Source organism: Mastacembelus armatus, chromosome 3 (genome assembly GCF_900324485.2).
Source record: "Mastacembelus armatus chromosome 3, fMasArm1.2, whole genome shotgun sequence".
Taxonomy (NCBI): Eukaryota; Metazoa; Chordata; class Actinopteri; order Synbranchiformes; family Mastacembelidae; genus Mastacembelus; species Mastacembelus armatus.
In genome coordinates, this window is record NC_046635.1 from 14500228 (window position 1) to 14522001 (window position 21774).

The following is a 21774-nucleotide window of genomic DNA, read 5'->3' on the forward strand; positions in this document are numbered from 1 at the left end:
GTGTACATATCAGGGATACTATGTTTTATTCCAGTGATAGACTTAACCTTTATAGTAATGATATTAAAGCATTTTCAAAGTGTGTAGTAACAAATGCATAGTATGTACTTGTATTTAATCTGATGTCGTTTAAGAACTTATTAGTGATAATTTTATGCAATACGTTAGACCTTACAGAGCTGGAAACAAAAGCTGCCTGGTAAACCACATCATTCCACTGTTTGATGTTAATGAATGTTAATTAGACTTCATTGTATTTCAAAATATGCTTTGCATAATGTGACTCATGATTTGTCTGGAATTTCAATACACTGTAGCTTTCTTGCATGACTGCTTCCAGCATTTTGTTGTCCAAAAATATTCACATTAATATGATTATAATTCTGATATCAATAAATGTGTGTAAAAATGTGTTTATAACAAAATGTGTGACATGGAGGTATAAAAGGGTGTTTGACTTACATAGCCATCCATAGCCCAGTTGTCATTTTTAAACTTGCTGTAGTAATGCTCTGTTGGACCCTTCACCTGGTAGACTTTCAACAGCAACTGGTTTTCCTCTGACTTATAGGTACCTAGATAAATAGAGGCAGAGCACTGATGTTAGGGCTGGCTTCAGGCAACCCTGAACCATCCCTTAGTTAGTTATGCTGCTATAGGCCTAGACTGCCCGAGGACCATCGGTGCACTGAGCTCCCCTACCCTAACCCCCCCCCCCCCCCCCCCCTTCCCTTCCCCTCCTCTCTCTTCTCTCCTCCCACCTCATGTATATTCCACCATTGAATGTTACTAACCTTGTGCTCTCTCTCTCTCTCTCTCTCTCTCTGTACCTTCTGCAGGTGTCCCTGGTCCTGGAGCTGTTTATCGCTGATGTGCAGTTACTGGCCCCACCAACTTGCAGTGTCTATTTGTTGTTTATTGTTGCTGTTCTTTTCTCTCTGCTCTATCCACTCACCCCAACCGGTCGAGGCAGATGGCCGCCCAAACTGAGCCCGGTTCTGCTGGAGGTTTTTTTTTCTTCCGTTAAAGGGAGTTTTTTCCTCTCCACTGTCGCCAAGTGCTTGCTCATAAGGGAATTGTTGGGTTTTTAGTTTTAGTTTTTGTAAAGTGCCTTGAGATGATTTGTATTGTGATTTGGCGCTATACAAATAAAATTGAATTGAATTGAATTGATGTTAAAGATACAAATAATTTCATTTGTGCCCGACACGGATGAAAAATGACTAAGAGCAAGGATTACATCTAAATTGTTTGGCACTTGGCAGGAAAACAAGAAAGACACTGAGGCAAATGTACCAAGTAAAGTTGACAAACAAACAGAACAGACAGGATGGTAAGCAGAAAGACAGACAGGTAGAGTGACAAACACAGAAAAGACACACTAACATTTTGAATTATCATACTCTATTGACTTCACCAAGCACCTTACACATTACTGTGGAAAATCTGTAATTTACCCTTAAGATACATGTTTTTAGTAAAAGTTTTCTAGTAAACTAGAAAATTGCATTTCCTGTGGAAGATGCGTGTGAATGCTGAAAGCTGAATGAAGCTGCCCAACAATGCTGAAAATGGCTGAAATGCATTGCTGAATAAGCTGAAGGCTGAAATAAAATACTGAAGAATCCTGGAAGCTGAAATGTAAACCTGGAGTTGGAAGCTTAACTTGTTTAGCTAAAAAACTATACAACATTGCTGAAAAGGGTGGAAATATCACAGAAAGAGACATTTAAAATGGCCTCAGTTGGTGCCTAAAGCTGTATGCCAAAAGTCTATTTTAATGTCACCTTGCTGTTTCAGGACTTTTATGTTGAAAGAATGCTAAAAAAAGGCTTTTATTTTGGAAAAAGAGAGTGTTGCAGGAGACTCATGTGATCACAGATTACAATCCTAACTTTATTTTCAATATTCATTATACTTTACAAACATGTAATAACTTCTTACTGTAGTCTTTTAATGTGAAAGGTCAGACATGGCCTCCTGGGAGAAGACACCATGGCTGACATTAAAAACATCCTAAGTCAGTGTCTAAAGCTGTATGCCAGTAGCCAAAGTCCCTTTTAAGCTTATTTTATTATTTCATGGATTTTATTTTGAAAGAATCCAGAACAACGGCTTTTATTATGAAAGTGCAGCATGCTGTGGTGCACTCACATTTTGAATACTCACTATACTTCAGAAAGGTGCACTCACTTCCTGTAAATAACTGCAGACTTTTATTGTGAAAGTGTTGTCACATCGTCCTTGGAAAAGACAACATGGCTTACACTGAGAATAGTCTCCATGTGTAACAGCAGTGGGCATTAGGCAGCCAGTCAGTCTAATTACCAACCACAGGCAGCTGTTGTCCTGCTATTGCTTTGTGAGCTGTTGCTATGGTGACTAAGCCCAGAGTGGGAGGGTGAGTGACAGTGACACAGCGCCTATCAAAATAATTATTTCACCAACAGTGCCAGGAGGCTTCAGCAGAATTAGAAACAGGCTTCATTTGTGTTTTTCACCAGAATTCCTGCACTTCTTTTATAATGGGAGTGAATGAAAGAGAGCAGTCACACTCTGTGGGTTTGGCCACCTGGTGGAAAAACCGTAGGTCCTATCAAAATGAGAACTACATTACCTGAAAGAAGACACAAATCTCTACTACTTTGATATATAAATTGTTTATATAGCTGAAAGTTGGCACAAGAAGAGAAGAAAAGAGAAAAAATTTGAAAAAAGCTGAAAAGCAAAAGCTCTCTCCCATACACACCAATGTAAAATTCAGAGAAAGCCTAAAAAAACCATAAAACGTAAACTGTGATTAAAGAAAAACCGTAAAAGATATCAAAAAGCTGAATGCAAGACTTATAGATAAATGCCTTCTGATTCGTTTAAAGGTCGAATGGTGTTTCTAGCTGAAAGTATGCTGACACAGTTAAAGCTGAAAGAGGACAAAGTTGAAGGGGATTTTAACATTCTCTCCATTCATTTCTATGGGAAAAATTCTGACAAAACCTGGAATATCTCGGAAAATATAAAATACAGTGGGTACAGAAAGTATTCAGACCCCTTTAAATTTTTCACTCTTTGTGTCATTGCAGCCATTTGCCAAAATCAAAAAAGTTCATTTTATTTCTCATTAATTTACACTCAGCACCCCATCTTGACAGAAAAAAACAGAAATGTAGAAATTTTTGCAAATTTATTAAAAAAGAAAAACTGAAATATCACATGGTCATAAGTATTCAGACCCTGTGCTCAGTATTGAGTAGAAGCACCCTTTTGAGCTAGTACAGCCATGAGTCTTCTTGGGAATGATGCAACAAGTTTTTCACACCTGGATTTGGGGATCCTCTGCCATTCTTCCTTGCAGATCCTCTCCAGTTCTGTCAGGTTGGATGGTGAACGTTGGTGGACAGCCATTTTCAGGTCTCTCCAGAGATGCTCAATTGGGTTTAGGTCAGGGCTCTGGCTGGGCCAGTCAGGAACGGTCACAGAGTTGTTCCGAAGCCACTCCTTTGTTATTTTAGCTGTGTGCTTAGGGTCATTATCCTGTTGAAAGGTGAACCTTCGGCCCAGTCTGAGGTCCTGAGCACTCTGGAAGAGGTTTTCTTCCAGAATATCTCTGTACTTGGCCGCATTCATCTTTCCTTCAATTGCAACCAGTCGTCCTGTCCCTGCAGCTGAAAAACACCCCCACAACATGACGCTCCCACCACCATGTTTCACTGTAGGGATTGTATTGGGCAGGGGATGAGCAGTGCCTGGTTTTCTCCACACATACCACTTAGAATTAACACCAAAAAGTTCAATCTTGGTCTCATCAGACCAGAGAATCTTATTTCTCATAGTCTGGGAGTCCTTCATGTGTTTTTTGGCAAACTCTATGCAGGCTTTCATGTGTCTTGCACTGAGGAGAGGCTTCCGTCGGGCCACTCTACCATAAAGCCCCGACTGGTGGAGGGCTGCAGTGATAGTTGACTTTGTGGAACTTTCTCCCATCTCCCTACTGTATCTCTGGAGCTCAGCCACAGTGATCTTTGGGTTCTTCTTTACCTCTCTCACCAAGGCTCTTCTCCCATGATTGCTCAGTTTGGCTGGACGGCCAGGTCTAGGAAGAGTTCTGGTCGTCTCAAACTTTTTCCATTTGAGGATTATGGAGGCCACTGGGCTCTTAGGAACCTTGAGTGCTGCAGAAATTCTTTTGTAACCTTGGCCAGATCTGTGACTTGCCACAATTCTGTCTCTGAGCTCCTTGGGCAGTTCCTTCAACCTCATGATTCTCATTTGCTCTGACATGCACTGTGAGCTGTAAGGTCTTATATAGACGGGTCTGTGTGTGCCTTTCCTAATCAAGTCCAATCAGTTTAATTAAACACAGCTGGACTCCAATGAAGGAGCAGAACCATCTCAAGGACGATCAAAAGAAATGGACAGCATGTGAGTTAAATATGAGTGTCACTGCAAAGGGTCTGAATACTTATGACCATGTGATATTTCAGTTTTTCTTTTTTAATAAATTTGCAGAAATTTTAACATTTCTGTTTTTTTCTGTGAAGATGGGGTGCTTAGTGTACATTAATGAGAAATAAAATGAACTTTTTTGATTTTGGCAAATGGCTGCAATGACACAAAGAGTGAAAAATTTAAAGGGGTCTGAATACTTTCCGTACCCACTGTATATCGCTGAAAAAAGTAGAAGCAATCCTCTCCTCATCGAGGTGAACGCGACAGTGTTTGAATGACGTTTCTATGTCAAACGGTTTGGACTAGATAGTGACCCAAAAACTCTAATAAAGAGAAAAAACAAAGAACATATCTTGGGCTTGCTGTTTACACAGCAATCCCAACAACAATAGTGTGTATGCTGAATCAGCATTCGCACTAACTATAGTGCCAACATGGAAAGTGTTGCTTTACCATGACAAGCTGGTGTAAAAGAAATATCACAGGTTTAAAATGTAATAATTTGATATGGCCCAAGTATCAAGCTGAACTATTGATAGTGATAGTTTTGTTAACCAGCAGTTCATTGTTGGGATTGCTGTGCAAAGCAGCAAGCTATAAGTCTTGTATGCAGCTTTTTGATATCTATTATGGTTTGTCTTTAATCGCAGTTTAAGTTTTATGGTTTTTTTTAGGAATTTTCTGAATTTTACATTGGTTTCTATGGGAGCGGAATGTTCACAGCTAGAGTGGTGACATCATCGCTAGAGTGGGAGAAGCTGTTAAGTTTATGGAAAATTTTTCTCTCTAACTCGCCGACATGGCCACAATTTTGACTCTTCATACACCATTTTCTCAAAGTAGTAGAGATTTTTGTCTTCTTTCAGGCAATGCTGTTCTCATTTTGACAGGACCTACGGTTTTTCCACCACGTGGCCAAACAGACAGAGAGTGACTGCTCAATCTCTCATTCACTCCCATTATAAAGAGCTCTACCATTTCTGGTGAGAAACACAAATGAAGGCTGTTTCTAACTCGCCACCAATCCTTCATTTTTTTGGAATATCTTCACAAAAAGTGGATCAGTCTCTTTGTTGAAGCCTCCTGGCACTGTTAGTGAAAGAATTATATTGAAAGCACTTATAGTTTTTCTGTAGTCCTCCATTTTGTGAGGTGAAGTTTTCTCAGTTTCTCCAATCTGCGTGTGTAAAGTGCTGTGTCACTCCCCTTCCCACTCTAGGCTTAGGTCACCATAGCAACAGCTCACAAAGCAATAGCAGCATAGCAGCTGTCTGTGGTTGGTAATTAAGAATGACTGGCTGCCTAATGTCCACTGCTATTACACATGGTGACCATTGTCAGCTACTTGCAGCAAGTGACTGTTTTAAATGTACCCCCCCACTCTGGGCTTAGGTCACCATAGCAACAGCTCACGAAGCCGTAGCAGAACAACAGCTGTCTGTGGTTGGTAATTAAGAATGACTGGCTGCCTAATGTCCACTGCTGTTTCACATGGTCACCATTCTCAGTACCCACCCACTCTGGGCTTAGGTCACCATAGCAACAGCTCACAAAGCAATAGCGGAACAACAGCTGTCTGTGGTTGGTACTTAAGAACGATTGGCTGCCTAATGTCCACTGCTGTTACACATGGTGACCATTCTCAGTACCCCCCCACCTCCCACTCTGGGCTTAGGTCACCATAGCAACAGCTCACAAAGCAATTTACTCTGTGGCTGTTTTACATGTCAGCCATGATGTCATCTCCCAGCAGGCCATGTTCGGACTTTCACTATAAAAGTCTAGTCATTTATAGGAAGATATTACATTTTCTGTAAAGTAAAAGGAATATTCAAAATAAAATCCAGATTCTAGTAAAAGGTCCCAGATCTTTAACATTTGGTATGTGATTTTGCTTGACTGAAAACAAAATTGGTGTTACATTTCTTTGCAGTTCAACAGGCTTAATATGTTCAGAGTGAGGTGGAAAATTATAGTCGAGTTTACATTTAATTTACATTTATTTAGTTTCCTGCTATTCCTTTACCTGACAGTCTAATTGACACTCCACTGGTCTCCAGTAATGTGATATTAACTCTGCCGCTGGTAGCATTGAACCCAATAACTGTAACTGTGGTGGCCTGTCTCTTCCCTAGATGCTCGTAAAAGCCACTCCACTCAGAGTTTGGCGAGAACACATCCACTGGAACTGCAACAGAGATAAAGACACAAAAACTACATTTAAAGTGTTAAATATTGAAATGACTAAAAAAAGATTCCAATAAATTCTGTTTGAAATGCTGTAAAAACTAGATGCAAACCAAGCATGTAATCTGTATCTTTAATATATCAGTAAATGATCTGCAGTAAATCTGCAGTGATCTGAGCAGTAAATGATCTGAAGTGCATTTACTGCAATGTATTATGTATGTGCTGTAGATGTTTATTCTGCATACCACGAATTTTGTTCTTCTGGACATCTGATTCTCCTCTACCTTTGGGATTGACTTTCACTCCAACTGAAACATAAAGTAGGATAAATTTTACAGTAGTTTAGCTTCCTTGATAGTTAAGGCTTTCCAAATGTACTGTCATGTACTGTCAAATGTACAAGATAGTCCATCTTGGGACATGTGGACATGTGACAGGATAGAGAAAACTAAGGCTAAGAAAACCATTTAATAATGTAGAAAATTATACTCTACCCATTATGTTGACATTTCACTTAAAGATCTCACAGACAAAAATGATCCAAAAGACAAAAGACAGATGGCAGTTTATTTCTTTTCTGGTTATAAAGCTTATTGTTTTGTTGCCATACATCAGTGAATTCATGGCCATCAACCCTTTGTCTTTGAGACTAGATAGGCCCACAAGTATCTGATAGATTGAAAAAAACAAACAAAAAAAAAAAAACATCGCCTCAGCATTCATTGTAAACTTCTGGCTGATTTATGAGAACACAGCAATAATATCAGGGTGATAATGTATTTATAATCTTGTTTAAATTTCAGGCCCAACATCATGCCGTCTGATACAAGCAGTGCATTTTACAGATAGGATCTGAATACCTTTACAGAGCGGGGGTTTTCCTGACCATCTCCCATCACTTTTGCAGGTTCTGTGCTCTGAACCACCAGCTAGATAGAAACTGTGTTGACACGTGTAGATCAGCGTATATCCCAAGGTTGGCAGGTCCATAGATCGAACATCAACATTGTTGGGGGTCTCTGGTTGTCTGCATGAATGGGCTAGATAATAGGAGAAAGAGAAAATAAGAGTTAACACTGATATTCATGCTTTAACCCTCTGGGGTCGACGCACGCGCCGGCGCGTTTTGACGCATCTTTTCCTGATAAGGCGGAAACAAACTTAAATTACTCCGTCAATTCTGGTCGTACAGATAAAAGAAGTATATCATTCAAATCTGTAAAGGGTCTACTTTTAGTGGCCTCAGTGGCCTGCCATTTCTCTTCACAGATGCGTAAATAAAACAACCAGAATCTCAGCGAATACTTGGCTCATAAAAATAAGAATTATATGGCTAGAAAGCTTGAAATGTTTTCTTTTAAGTGAAACAATTCAAGTCGAAAACAAATCATCACTTTTTATTTAATCCGTATGAATGTAAGGAGAAGTCCGTTTTTTCCTGTCTCACCTCATTACAGGTAATGCGGTCCCACCTTGTACACTGTCCACTGTTCACATGTAAATAATCTCAGGTGAATCAGGTAAATATGTGCACACCCCCGAGAAATGACATAAAACATCAAACTTCATCATAGAATTTACTCACTTTTTCTGCGCGTTTGGATGATGGCGCATCACGGACGTGAAGAAGCGCTTCTTGTATTCCACACAGAGACAAATAGTTTAGCTTGTCCTCAGAGTAAAAACACTGATTTTAACTCAAATGAGGATCGTTTGGCTCCTCATTGTTTTATATTGTGCTGCACTAATCCGTCCCATCTACATTGACTGAAAGGCTCATTATGCGCGTCTTTGTCTGGACGTTCAGTGCGTCTTTTGTGTTCTCAGGTAAATCACATGACTATTCATCCTCAGACACACCCTCTTGCATATGGCCTTTCTGGACAAAAAGTGTCTTAGAAAATTTAAATCAGTGTATTGTTTACTGTGAATGTGTGAACAAGATGACATTCACAGCACTCTGAAGTAAACACTTTAGCCTACAACATGCAGGTCTCCAAAGTCTTGTGAACCAATGTCCTGTTTGTGTTTTATGGTCTTATTTCAGTGAGTAAAAAATTGTAGTTTTTCACTAACCATGCACTTTTTTCTCAAAAACACAATAATGTATAAACTTGCTGCTCACATATTATTGTAGCCAATTTTGTGCTGATTACAGTGTTATCAGACTTTAGACATTAATATGTTTAAAAGACACTGAAAAAAGCACAAATGTCAGGACATGTCAAAATTTGTCCGGCCCCCAAAACCCCCTCAGACCCCAGAGGGTTAAACTAAAAAGTTGACAGTTTCCATAAAACATAACTCAGAGCAAAAAAATAGATGAAACAACATAGCATAAACAGCAACAACAAAACAGAGTTAACAGTGACACTTTTCATGACTATGATGAGGATGGAACAACTGTAGTACACGACTCTGTATAGTAATAACAGACAGTTATTTCTTACCTATGCATTCAGGTTGAGTTCCACTCCAGGTTAGATTTTCTAGGCACGTTCTTGTGGTTGAACCAAGAATGTGGTAGTTTTTGCGGCACTTGAAGGAAATCTTACTGCCAACCTATTTACATATCACACAGTAAAAATTCTCTTAAACCATTGTTAACAATGTAAAAGTTTCATAAATGGCTCCTTATCAAGTTTAGAATTAAAGTTAAAATCATTAATCAAAATTTTATTAAACTGAGCCTATTAGAATAGCAGGTTAAATTAGAAAGTAAAAATACATATGGTTTACAGTTTTGATGAAGGATACTGAAAACTATGTAAAATACCTTAAAGGATTTTACACTTTTATAGGCAACTGATATGTTTCTCACCTGAAACCCCTGGGCCATGACTGGAATACCATAAGCTGGAGTTCCTGGGTCACGGCAGCTATTAAAGGCTGGGTCTACGCACGCACGCACGCACGCACGCACGCACGCACACACAAACATTGTGTTATATGTTATCACAGACAGACTTTCTGATACAGTGCGCTGTATAATTATTTATAATTGGATTTTTTAAAACTTATGTTACATGATTTTCCTTATTTCAGATTTGGAGGGTACAGCTGCTAGTTTTCTGTCAGTCTCATGATGCATCATATTCGATGAATTTATAAAGAATATATAAGTTAAACTCATACTGTAAATAATGAATAGTAATACACCCAGATAAATATTAATAATATCCTTCTACAATTCTACTTTTTAAGGTGCAGTGTGAAAGATTTAACTGCATCTAGTGATGAGATTGCAGAATACAATTGGTATTTTCCAGTGATTACACACTAATGACTACATATTTATAAATATTATATTCCATTTCTGGTAAGAGATTGCTCTAAATATTAAACATTGTATTTTAGGTTTTAGTACTGCAAAATACAATACAATGAGGTACTTGAGACAATGTTCTTCATTATTTCTGCCCTCCCACCCTTGCATTAATTACTTATGAAATGTATGGAAAAATATTATTTTTATTATTATGATACAACAGCAATAATATAAGGCAAAAAAGTAGTATGGATGTGGGTACTGCTATGAATAGACTTTATACAGTTATTTTTAGCAGACGTCAATAACATGAAAGTGTGGTAGTGATGTTGCTACAAGGCTTCGAGATAACACCTTTACAGAAACATTGACATAAAAACTACATATTTAACCTAACGATTAAAAATGAAATCCAGCTCTACAGTGGGTACAGAAAGTATTCAGACCCCTTTAAATTTTTCACTCTTTGTGTCATTGCAGCCATTTGCCAAAATCAAAAAAGTTCATTTTATTTCTCATTAATGTACACTCAGCACCCCATCTTGACAGAAAAAAACAGAAATGTAGAAATTTTTGCAAATTTATTAAAAAAGAAAAACTGAAATATCACATGGTCATAAGTATTCAGACCCTTTGCAGTGACACTCATATTTAACTCACATGCTGTCCATTTCTTCTGATCCTCCTTGAGATGGTTCTGCTCCTTCATTGGAGTCCAGCTGTGTTTAATTAAACTGATTGGACTCGATTAGGAAAGGCACACACCTGTCTATATAAGACCTTACAGCTCACAGTGCATGTCAGAGCAAATGAGAATCATGGGGTCGAAGGAACTGCCCAAGGAGCTCAGAGACAAAATTGTGGCAAGGCATAGATCTGGCCAAGGTTACAAAAGAATTTCTGCAGCACTCAAGGTTCCTAAGAGCACAGTGGCGTCCATAATCCTCAAATGGAAAAAGTTTGGGATGACCAGAACTCTTCCTAGACCTGGCCGTTCAGCCAAACTGAGCAATCGTGGGAGAAGAGCCTTGGTGAGAGAGGTAAAGAAGAACCCAAAGATCACTGTGGCTGAGCTCCAGAGATACAGTAGGGAGATGGGAGAAAGTTCCACAAAGTCAACTATCACTGCAGCCCTCCACCAGTCGGGGCTTTATGGTAGAGTGGCCCGACGGAAGCCTCTCCTCAGTGCAAGACACATGAAAGCCCGCATAGAGTTTGCCAAAAAACACATGAAGGACTCCCAGACTATGAGAAATAAGATTCTCTGGTCTGATGAGACTAAGATTGAACTTTTTGGCATTAATTCTAAGCGGTGTGTGTGGAGAAAACCAGGCACTGCTCATCACCTGCCCAATACAATCCCTACAGTGAAACATGGTGGTGGGAGCATCATGTTGTGGGGGTGTTTTTCAGCTGCAGGGACAGGACGACTGGTTGCAATTGAAGGAAAGATGAATGCGGCCAAGTACAGAGATATCTTGGAAGAAAACCTCTTCCAGAGTGCTCAGGACCTCAGACTGGGCCGAAGGTTCATCTTTCAACAGGACAATGACCCTAAGCACACAGCTAAAATAACAAAGGAGTGGCTTCGGAACAACTCTGTGACCGTTCTTGACTGGCCCAGCCAGAGCCCTGACCTAAACCCAATTGAGCATCTCTGGAGAGACCTGAAAATGGCTGTCCACCAACGTTCACCATCCAACCTGACAGAACTGGAGAGGATCTGCAAGGAAGATTGACAGAGGATCCCCAAATCCAGGTGTGAAAAACTTGTTGCATCATTCCCAAGAAGACTCATGGCTGTACTAGCTCAAAAGGGTACTTCTACTCAATACTGAGCACAGGGTCTGAATACTTATGACCATGTGATATTTCAGTTTTTCTTTTTTAATAAATTTGCAAAAATTTCTACATTTCTGTTTTTTTCTGTCAAGATGGGGTGCTGAGTGTACATTAATGAGAAATAAAATGAACTTTTTTGATTTTGGCAAATGGCTGCAATGACACAAAGAGTGAAAATTTTAAAGGGGTCTGAATACTTTCCGTACCCACTGTATCTGCACTAATGCTAAAATGTCTATACCAGTAAGTTGGGTGTTCTTTTGGATTGCTTGTGATAACAACAGGGTAATAGTCCCAAGTAGTCCAGAGATTTCTGACCAAATGAGTACCACCTCATCTTGGCGATCTCGGCCCGCTTGTTTTATTCCACACCCGAGAGCGATTGTGTTCACATATGCCCAAACAAATCTTTGGGGTTAAACGCTCCCTGTTTCCGAACAACTGATGCTGTTCAGTTCACCCTATTGGTATACTGATACCTGAACACACCTAAACTTTGGACTGCTTGGAACTGTTACCCTGTGAACACAAATGACCCAAAAGAAAAATGCAATAATGTATCTTTTTATCCCCCTGATTCGGAACAAAGTAAACGATCCGCGGGTGTATAGTTAGTTTTGTCTACCAATAACAATTCTGTTCAGAATTTGTGGATAAAACCTCATCCTAGATATACAACCCAGATTATTATAAAGCAGATAAAAACTGTAGCAATTACTTTGTAACACTGTTATATTATAAACAGTTCATGTATCATATATCAGAATCAATTTTATTGCCAGGTACAGCAAAGAACACTTTACAGTACTAGGAATTTGTGTTGGTGTCTGGGGCAATATACAGATATTGGTATATTGGTATGATATACATCTACAATCTAATGCTAAAATCAGTACTGCTATTTCATTCCTGTAGAGTCACACCCATCATGACAGTGCGCACATTTTTGAAAACCACTTTCATACAACCACTGGATTTGAAGGCAAAATTAATTTGTGTTTTGTCTTTTCATTACCTACACAAGCTGGTTGTTGGCCACTCCAAAACCCCTCAGCTTGACAAACTCTGGAAGCAGAGCCCACCAGCAGGTAGGGGGCATAGCAGTAGAACCTGACCTCCGACCTATGTGGAAAAATAAGTGTTTTATTGTTTTATTACATACATGAGAAAACAAACAACAAAACAAGTGATAAGCAATAACAAAGTACTGCTTCAGCTTGTAGCCCTTTGTTATCGATAGGACAGTAATGTGTAAGAAGTGTCTGCACCACCGGATCTAACCATTTCACTTTTGCCCTACAGCTTTTCCTTGTTTCTCCAAACAAACCAAAATTCTTCTATTCTGTCTAGTGTTTTAAACTGACATCTAGACACAGGGGCCAAAAGATGTGAAATCTACTTTTAGATAGATTTTATTGAGTCAATGTTCCTCACTGGAACCAACAACGCTTCCTGATGTGGTTTCATAGTAAAGACTGTGACACCTCCTTTGTTTAAAGTGGCACATATTCAACACACACTGCATGGAAACTTGCTGAGGTTCAGATATAAAGTTACATGCAGATATAGCATTAGCAGTGTTGTTTTTTACTGAGCAGAACTGTAGGTAATGTCTGCAGATAACCAGATAGCTACCTAGCTAACCAGTAATGCTACTAAGCTGCTGCGGCCAACTTAGCCACAGTGTTACATTACTCTTTGTAAACAAAGGCTAAAATGCCACTTTTCCATTACACAGTTTTAGCACTACTTGGCTCTACGAAACTGCAGTGACGTTCTTTATATGTAGGACCACATAAAAATGGAAAAACAAACAGATGCTGTTGCCTATTTTTAAAAATGGCAGGTTTTTTATTCTTGTATAGGACCATTGTCAGACAATGGTTCATGACTCTTCTAATTGTTGTTAGATATGATAAAATAATTATTGCTGGAGACTTTAACTTTCAATGTTACAAATACTTTAGCAAATGAGTTTATCAGTCTAACTGAATCCTTCAATCTGGTTCAAAACGTAAAAGGCCCCACTCATGACCTGGGTCACACACTTGAATTAATATTCACTTTGACTCAGTTAGACTTTGACTCTAAACTCCATTGAGTTGAAGGATTCCGTCTCTGACCATAAATGTGTTTTATTTGATATGTGTCTTCACCCAACCATTGTACGCCAAAAATCCAAACGGCGTCTATTTAACGACCGGTCAGCAGCTAAATTCACGAGAACCTTCGCTATGTTAATGCAAGTTGGGTCCTGCACATCACATGTAAACGATATCGTCAGCTGTTTCAATAATATTTGTGCCTCTGCTCTAGATGCAGCTGCTCCTCTAAAGACTGCCAAAATGTCTCGTAAGGCCACCAGCGGACAGCCTTGTTTAGATGATAGTATTCATAGAATTAAAGCTGAGTGTAGGAAGGCAGAGCATAGATGGAAGAAAAACGGGCTTCAGGTGCATTATGAAGCTATGAAAGATTCATTACTGCACTACAATATTATGGTAAAGAATGCCATAGCTAAATATTTCTCAGATCTGATCACTACTCATCGCCACAACCCAAGGTTTCTTTTTCAGACTGTTGATCAACTGGTTAACCCAACCCCTCCCGGCATCCCAGCCGAAAGTGATGCGGAGTGAGAAATTTTTAATTTATTTTAATGATAAAATTGAATGTATTGGAGCTTCTATTACCCACAACGCCTCACCAATCAAAGTTTCCCATACCCCGAGAGAAAGCACTTTAAGTCGGTTTTCTCCTATGTCCTTATTGGAATTACTACAAATTGTCTCAGACATGAAACCCTCTTCTAGCCCAGTGGACATTATCCCAACCAGGTTTTTAAGTTCTATTATTGATTTGCTTGCCCCTTCTCTTCTTGACATTTTTAATACTTCTCTGTCCCGGATTATTTTAAAATGGCATGCGTGCAACCACATTTGAAAAAACCGGGCCTTAACACCTCCTGCCTTGATAATTACAGACCAATTTCGAAATTGCCCTTCAAATCAAAGATTTTAGAAAAAATATTTCTATTTCTATGTTTCTATTCTCCTACTCGAAGCCACAGATAACTGTAACATTTTTGATATGAAATATCTGGCTTTCGCAAACATCATAGCACTGACAAATCCTCTCTTTTATAGGTGACTAATGACATCCTGCTGGCGTCCGACGCTGGCCTGTGCTCTGTTCTTGTTCTTCTAGATCTCAGTGCTGCTTTTGATACAATCGATCACCACATTTTGTTGAAGCGACTGAAGCACTGGGTGGGAATAACTGGTTCTGCACTGGACTGGTTCTCTTCTTATCTGTCCAGTAGATCGTTTTGTGTCTCTGTTAATAATTACAAGTCTTCTTTCTCTCCAGTAAAGTACGGACTCCCACAAGGTTCAGTGCTGGGACCGATCCTGTTCTCCTTGTATGCTCCCGCTAGGACTTATCATTCATAAATATGGTGTCGCTTTCCATTGTTATGCTGATGACACTAAACTGTACTGTTCATTTAATGTCTTAGACCACGGAAGGTTGAACCATTAACATGAATGTCTCACTGAGATAAAAAGGTGGATGGCTCAAAACTACTTGCAGCTTAATTCAAATACAACAGAAATAGCTATTATTGGGCCACAACATATAACCAAACATATCCTGCCCTGTACAGACCCTTTCTTACAGAACCCAACATCCGCCGCAAAAAATCTTGGTGTTTGGTTTGATTCTAAACTAAACTTTGAATGCCATGTCACAGACTGTCCAGACATGTTTTTATCACCTCAGAAATATCTCCAAATTACTCTCAATTTTATCATTTAAGGATACGGAGGTGATTTTACATGCTTTTATTTCTTCATGCCTTGACTATTGCAATAGTCTATTCACCTGCGTGTGCCATAAATCAATTAACCGGCTCTAGGTTGTCCAGAACTCAGCTGCAATACTCTTGACTGGAAAAAGTAGAATTGACCATATCACTCCTGCTTTAGCTTCCTTGCACTGGCTCCCGATACATTTTAGGATTGATTTTAAGATTTTATTAATAACTTTTAAAGCACTGCATGGCAAGCCTTCCCTCATATCCTTTAAATGGGGATGAGCTTTTATCTTCCTTTTATCCTCCTTAGTATTTAGGACTTTGTTGTTCTTTTATGTCTTTTATTGTAAAGCACTTTGTAACATATGTTTAGAAAAGTGCTCTATAAATGAATTTTATTATTATTATTATTATAATTAATGACATCACTCCCTGGTAAATCAGTGGCCCACAGTCTGTTGACGTCACATTTTAGTATCGGCTCGGCTCACTTGGAACCTCGGCTGAAGAGGTATTAAAACAGTACCTGCTACCAGGTGCTATCCCCTAATGGAAAAACCAAAAAACTGAGTTGAATCGACTCAAGTAGAGGCAAGAAGTGCTAGTGGAAAAGCCCCAAAAGATTCATCCCTCTTCTCACGGCTCTGGGACTTGTTACCTTGATTTGTCAAGCTTACAGTTTAAGTTAGCCAGTGAGAGGCAAGGTAGGGGCAGGTCATAACAGATGCAGGCCTGCGTTGATGTCAGTGACACTTTGAATTTCAGATTGAATTTTGACACCAAAAGAGCATGGTGACAGGTTTCTGCGTGACAGAATGACAGCCAGTAAACAGCAGCAAAATGCAGGTGTGGCAGGTTATAACAAGTAAATTAATACAATAGAAATATAATATAAATATAAACTGTCTAACTATATTAGCAGCAATATTATTAGTACTACATATTAATATAATATTGTTTTAAGATATCACAGATTTTTCAAAAAGCTTTAAGTAATACTTAAGTGTATAAGCAGACTGTAGTTAGTAACTAATAAAGCAAACCACTGACTGGTATGAAAAGATGTTTCCCTCTCTGAAGCCTCCACCAGGAGATCCAGGATCACCACACAGAACAGCTTGAAAGACAAAACAGTGTCAGTAAACTCTCCTGCTGTACCAACTGTTAAAATTACAGCACTTCAAAGGAAAGAGTGAGGTGCATCAGTTAAATCTAACCAACAGTTTGCAGTATATAACTTAAGGCAGCTAACTTACGCAGACACTGTGGCACATCACCTGTCCACGTCCCATTCCCCTCACAGGTTAACACAGCAGGAGTGGACAACTGGTAACCATGGAAACAACTGTAGCTAACACTCGATCCCCATGAATGGTCAGCACCTTCCACTGTTCCATGTGGTATTTGAGGAGGAGTATCACACTGGATCACTGAAACACACAGAGATGTATATATTCTCTACTATGCAACATATATTAACATAGGAACAACATAGCAGTTCAGTGTCTCACAGGCAGGAAGGTCCTGTGGTGGAATCTCAGTGCTGATGTCCACGTTACATTTACATGCTTTTTTGCAGCCGGTTGATTTCCCATTTTGCAAATATAACTGTACAGACTATAAATTGAGTGTACTTATGTATTTAAATTTGTTTATGTATTCTGTCATACTTTGCATTCCATGCAATATGTGGTATGTTGATGTATGATTCAGCAAGTAGGTGAATATTTATTTATTTATAAGCACTGACACTGCTTTTACACTTTTGGTAGCAGAACAAAACAAAACCAGGCAGTAAGGTAATACAAAGTTCTAAAAGTTTAGTTTTGAATTGAAGAAGACCTTTAAGCAAGTCCAGTTACTAACTTTAAGCACTTTGAATATACTATAACTTGGATGAATGAGAATCTCTACAGATAATGTAAGGCAATAACCCTTTTTATCTCCAGTACCATATAAAATAAATAAATCAGCACCAAATAACAATTCAGATACAGTTACCACAAAAAAAAATCTCAATTTTGCTTAAAAAAAAAAAGAAGGGCTGGTTTCCAAGATAAAACCTTTACAGAAACCAAACACTGACTTACAACTATACACTTAAGGCCATTAAAGGCCTCCTCAACAAGAAGAAGAGGGCATTCATGGCAAGAGATACGGAGGAACTCCAGGAGGTGCAGAAAGAACTCAAGAGGAAGCTGAGGGAGGCAAAGCAGCTCTATAGAAACAGAGTAGAGCACATGTTGAGACACACTGCTGTGGAAGGAGACTCAAAGTTTGCTAATGAACTTAACCTGTTCTTTAATAGATTTGACACCACCTCTGCTTCTTACTCTGACCCAGTGTCCTCACACACCATCTCTCCTCCCTCCACCACCTTAGCTGATGCCTTGGGGTCTCTTCACATCCCTCCACCCAACATCTCTGCCAATGCTACCTCCTCATTGTCCACTGATGCCATCTCCTCTATCAGCAGCCATACAACATTGAAGTATATCTCACCTCCAATACCTCCTCCCCTGCCCTCATCATCTGACTCCTCATCAACACAATATACAGGCACAGCCTTTGCCACAAAACAGGTGAGGAAGGAACTAGCTAAAGACTACTTCACTGGGTGGCCACAGTTTGTTCGCTTAGATGGCTGCATATCTGATGTGGTGATGAGCAGCACCGGTGCACCCCAAGGAACTGTACTGGCACCATTCCTGTTTACACTCTACACCGCAGACTTCCGCTACAACTCAGGAACCTGTCAACTCCACAAGTTCTCTGATGACTCTTCAATCATTGGGTGCATAAATAATGATGACGATGAGGAATACAGACACTTGGTAAAAAGCTTTGTTGATTGGAGTAACAACAACTGTCTAAAGCTCAATATCAAGAAAACCAGAGAACTGGTGGTGGACTTTAGGAGGAGCAGGAAGACCCCAGTGCCTGTCTCCATCCTTGGAGAGCAAGTAGAGATTGTGGACTCCTACAAATACCTTGGAGTCCACATTAACAACAAACTGGACTGGTCAAACAATACAGATGCACTCTTCAAGAAAGGACAGAGCAAACTGTTCTTCCTCAGGAGAGACTGTTCCTTTGGCGTGTGCAACAAGCTACTGAAGATGTTCTATCAGTCTGTAGATGCACGCACGCACGCGTGCACACACACACACACACACACACACACACACACACACACACACACACAAACCCCCAAATAAATAATTACTTTATTACTTTTCTACATACAAGTTAACTACTTAATTACTTTATTAATTACTATTAACTAATATAATTTAAAATAATGTTAAATTTAATAACTTTAAATTAGAATAGCTGCTGTAACAATTGAATTTCCCCGTAGAGATTAATACAGCATTTCTTCTTCTTCTTAATCTGTTGATTTGTTACCTATAAACTCAATCTATTAACTGTATAGATAACAAATTCAGCTCTTTCTCCACAGGAATACTAATGCTAAATCTATACAAGTAAGCTTTACAGGTTTGTTTACCAATACCTAGAATTTTCACAATTTTGTTCAGAATTTGTGGATAAAAACTCCACCCAGACATACAACGTGATTAGTAACTGAGCAGACAGAACCTGTAACTTTGCATTTTGTCTCTTAATTACCTATCAGATGAGTTGTTGGCTACACACACACATACCCACTTGCACGCCTACACACAAATATTAAAGATCATCTAATGATAATGCAATATCAATAAACATAAACATGGAGGTTCAGTGGTTTACACTGCTGCCTCTAGAGCAGGAAGTTCCTGTGTTGGAATCTCAGCACTGATCTGTTGAGTGTGTGTGTGCAGATTACATGCTACATTTGCATTACCTGTTTTCTATTGAAGGTGGTTAGTTTTCCATCATCCAAGTACAAATGAAGATTAATCAGGATGAATGAGAATCTCTACACAAAGTATGCAGTGTAAAAAAGTGCTTACTAAGAGGGACTTACAATGTACACTATAAGACATAATGAACGCTGATGGGAGGGGTGACATGAATCACTTGTGTGTGTATGTTTGTATGTATATACGAGTTATGTTTTCTATGTATATGGATGTCTCTGCATATGGCTTCATAACACCCTAATCAACATCTGTGTGCGTTCATGCATGAGTGTATGTGTGCCTATCTTTCTAAGATAACAATACCATCAGAATGGTTTCAAACATCTAATAAAGGCAGTGTAATTCTCATCTACCCAGCAGACAGATGGTTTCACACTCCATTCACCCTGCTATGATGATATACAGTGCCCACAAGCACACACAGACAGATAGTGGCAGACTGATACAGACATTTAAACAGACATGTACACACAAACACTACAAACATGCAGCATACATCGCAGTAAGCACATCCTGAAATATTTGATATAGCATTTGCTCTTCTCTTCTTTTTCTTTCACTGTGCATTATGACCAACTATAGGTACAGTACTTGCAACAAACCAATCAGCTGACTTCTGATTTGTATGTCACAAGTGTCCTGAAAAAGCACTGAATCTCCCTAAAGTCATCATCCCAGATTAAAAAAGGTTGTTTCATTTACCATTCTTAGTTTTCTTCATTCTACAATGTTTTTTCCTTGTTGTTAGTGTCATCAAAAATCTCATACACACCTGCTCACAAGTTAATGGAAAATCCCAGTTTCTTAAAGCATGTCAATCACTTTTTTGCTGTGTGGTTCCAGGAAAAAGAACTGCTTGCTAGTCAGGAGTTAATGGGGATTGAAAATAATAATGTCATCAAACTCCAACTGTCAGGAATCCACCCAGGCTGTAGAGTTGTGTATCTCCTCCCCTTTAACCCATCTCCCTGTGTGTGTGTTTGTGCGCTGCACACATGCAACAGTGACAGTAATGACACTGCTCCATCAGAGAGAGCCCTTTATAAGATGCCGCTTGACAACACCTAGGCACCTGATTGTACTTCCACCTTGGATGGTAGCAATCATCTAGCCAGCGATCCTGGTGATCTATACTAGAGAAAGTTATCCTTGGAAGTAATTTTATTCTTCTCTTTTCTCCCGTACAGTCACCCAATAACTACAGTGGTCCGAGCAGTCTTTTCCTGGTTCCTGTTTCCCAAGTCTCCTGGGTTCCTGTGATCTGCTACAATTACCGGAGTGTCCATGGTTGGCACCTCTCTCCTGTTTCCCCATCCTCCTACATCAGTCACACGCGACCTTCTCACTGTGATTCTCTCTTTCTGTTCCTGACTTCTGTGTTCTGAGAGATAAATCAGTGATTTCCTGAATCCCCTGAACTCCTCTTTTCCCTGACTCCTGCAACCTCCTTCTATACTGCGTAAGCCTCTGAGGTCACATCATTCAGCCAGTGTCTGAACTCCTGGTGACGGCTGCAAAGATGTGAGAGACTATAGAACTATAAAAGAACTCTCAGCCTCTCTAAGTTGTCTATCTCAGTAAATAAAGACTCCTTTTAACTGCAAGCTTGGGTCCAGCTCTAAATTTTAATACAAAACATGACACCAACTGTTTTAATATAGAACAAAATATTCTTAGACTTTAGCAGGAAATTCCAGGCCATTATTTCTGCAGGTCTCTCATGCCCAAAGTACACTTGTGTCTGCAAATGTTTAGTTTATGTTTAAGTATTTGGATATCCTATGAGGCTCTGACTCTGTATTCCACATGGGCTTCCGAATAAAACTATGAATGTGAGTCTGGAGGACTCAAAGTAGGTCTCATTCCTGTTTGCTTACACACCTCTGCTCTTCTGTTTGTTACTGCAACCACTGACTCCTCTACTATTTCCTCACCTTTATTCTTTCCTCTCACATCTCCATATTCTATTCTTTCAGATATTTTTCCTGTGCCTGCTATCTGTCTTCCAACTTCTTCCACCTTTCCGTCCAGTCCCTGTCCCACCTCCAGTCCTCTTTTATCCTCTTCTATTGTTCTCTCAGGCTCCTTCTCACAATATTGCTACCTCTCCCTGCCTCTTTTCCTCTTTTAGGCATCTGTCTTGGTGCATTTCACCTTGCTAGCTCATTTTATGGACCTAATCCCTTTCTCACAGTGTGCTTACAGATTTGGGGGCAGGTATTGATTTGCCTCTCTTTGTTTTGACCATCACTCACTTAGTCTCTCTCACTTGCTTCTGTGTTGCTTTCTCCTAATAGGTGATCAAATTCTCCTTTTACTTTTTCATTGACCCACTTGACTCTCCT

At 39.4% G+C, this 21774-nt stretch overlaps 1 protein-coding gene across 1 annotated transcript in view; it reads right to left on the reverse strand.

Annotated features, from left to right (window-relative positions):
- Positions 1–21774, reverse strand: part of LOC113138270 (CUB and sushi domain-containing protein 1) — a 950854-nt gene that overhangs the window by 15554 nt on the left and 913526 nt on the right. The window contains exons 63-71 of the mRNA XM_033325108.1: positions 16817–16990; positions 16611–16677; positions 12762–12868; positions 9458–9531; positions 9087–9198; positions 7497–7676; positions 6882–6944; positions 6473–6634; positions 463–575 (exon numbers count right to left, since the gene is read on the reverse strand). Of these exons, the coding sequence (XP_033180999.1) occupies positions 463–575; positions 6473–6634; positions 6882–6944; positions 7497–7676; positions 9087–9198; positions 9458–9531; positions 12762–12868; positions 16611–16677; positions 16817–16990 (1052 nt within the window). The remainder of the gene's footprint in view (positions 1–462; positions 576–6472; positions 6635–6881; positions 6945–7496; positions 7677–9086; positions 9199–9457; positions 9532–12761; positions 12869–16610; positions 16678–16816; positions 16991–21774) is intronic.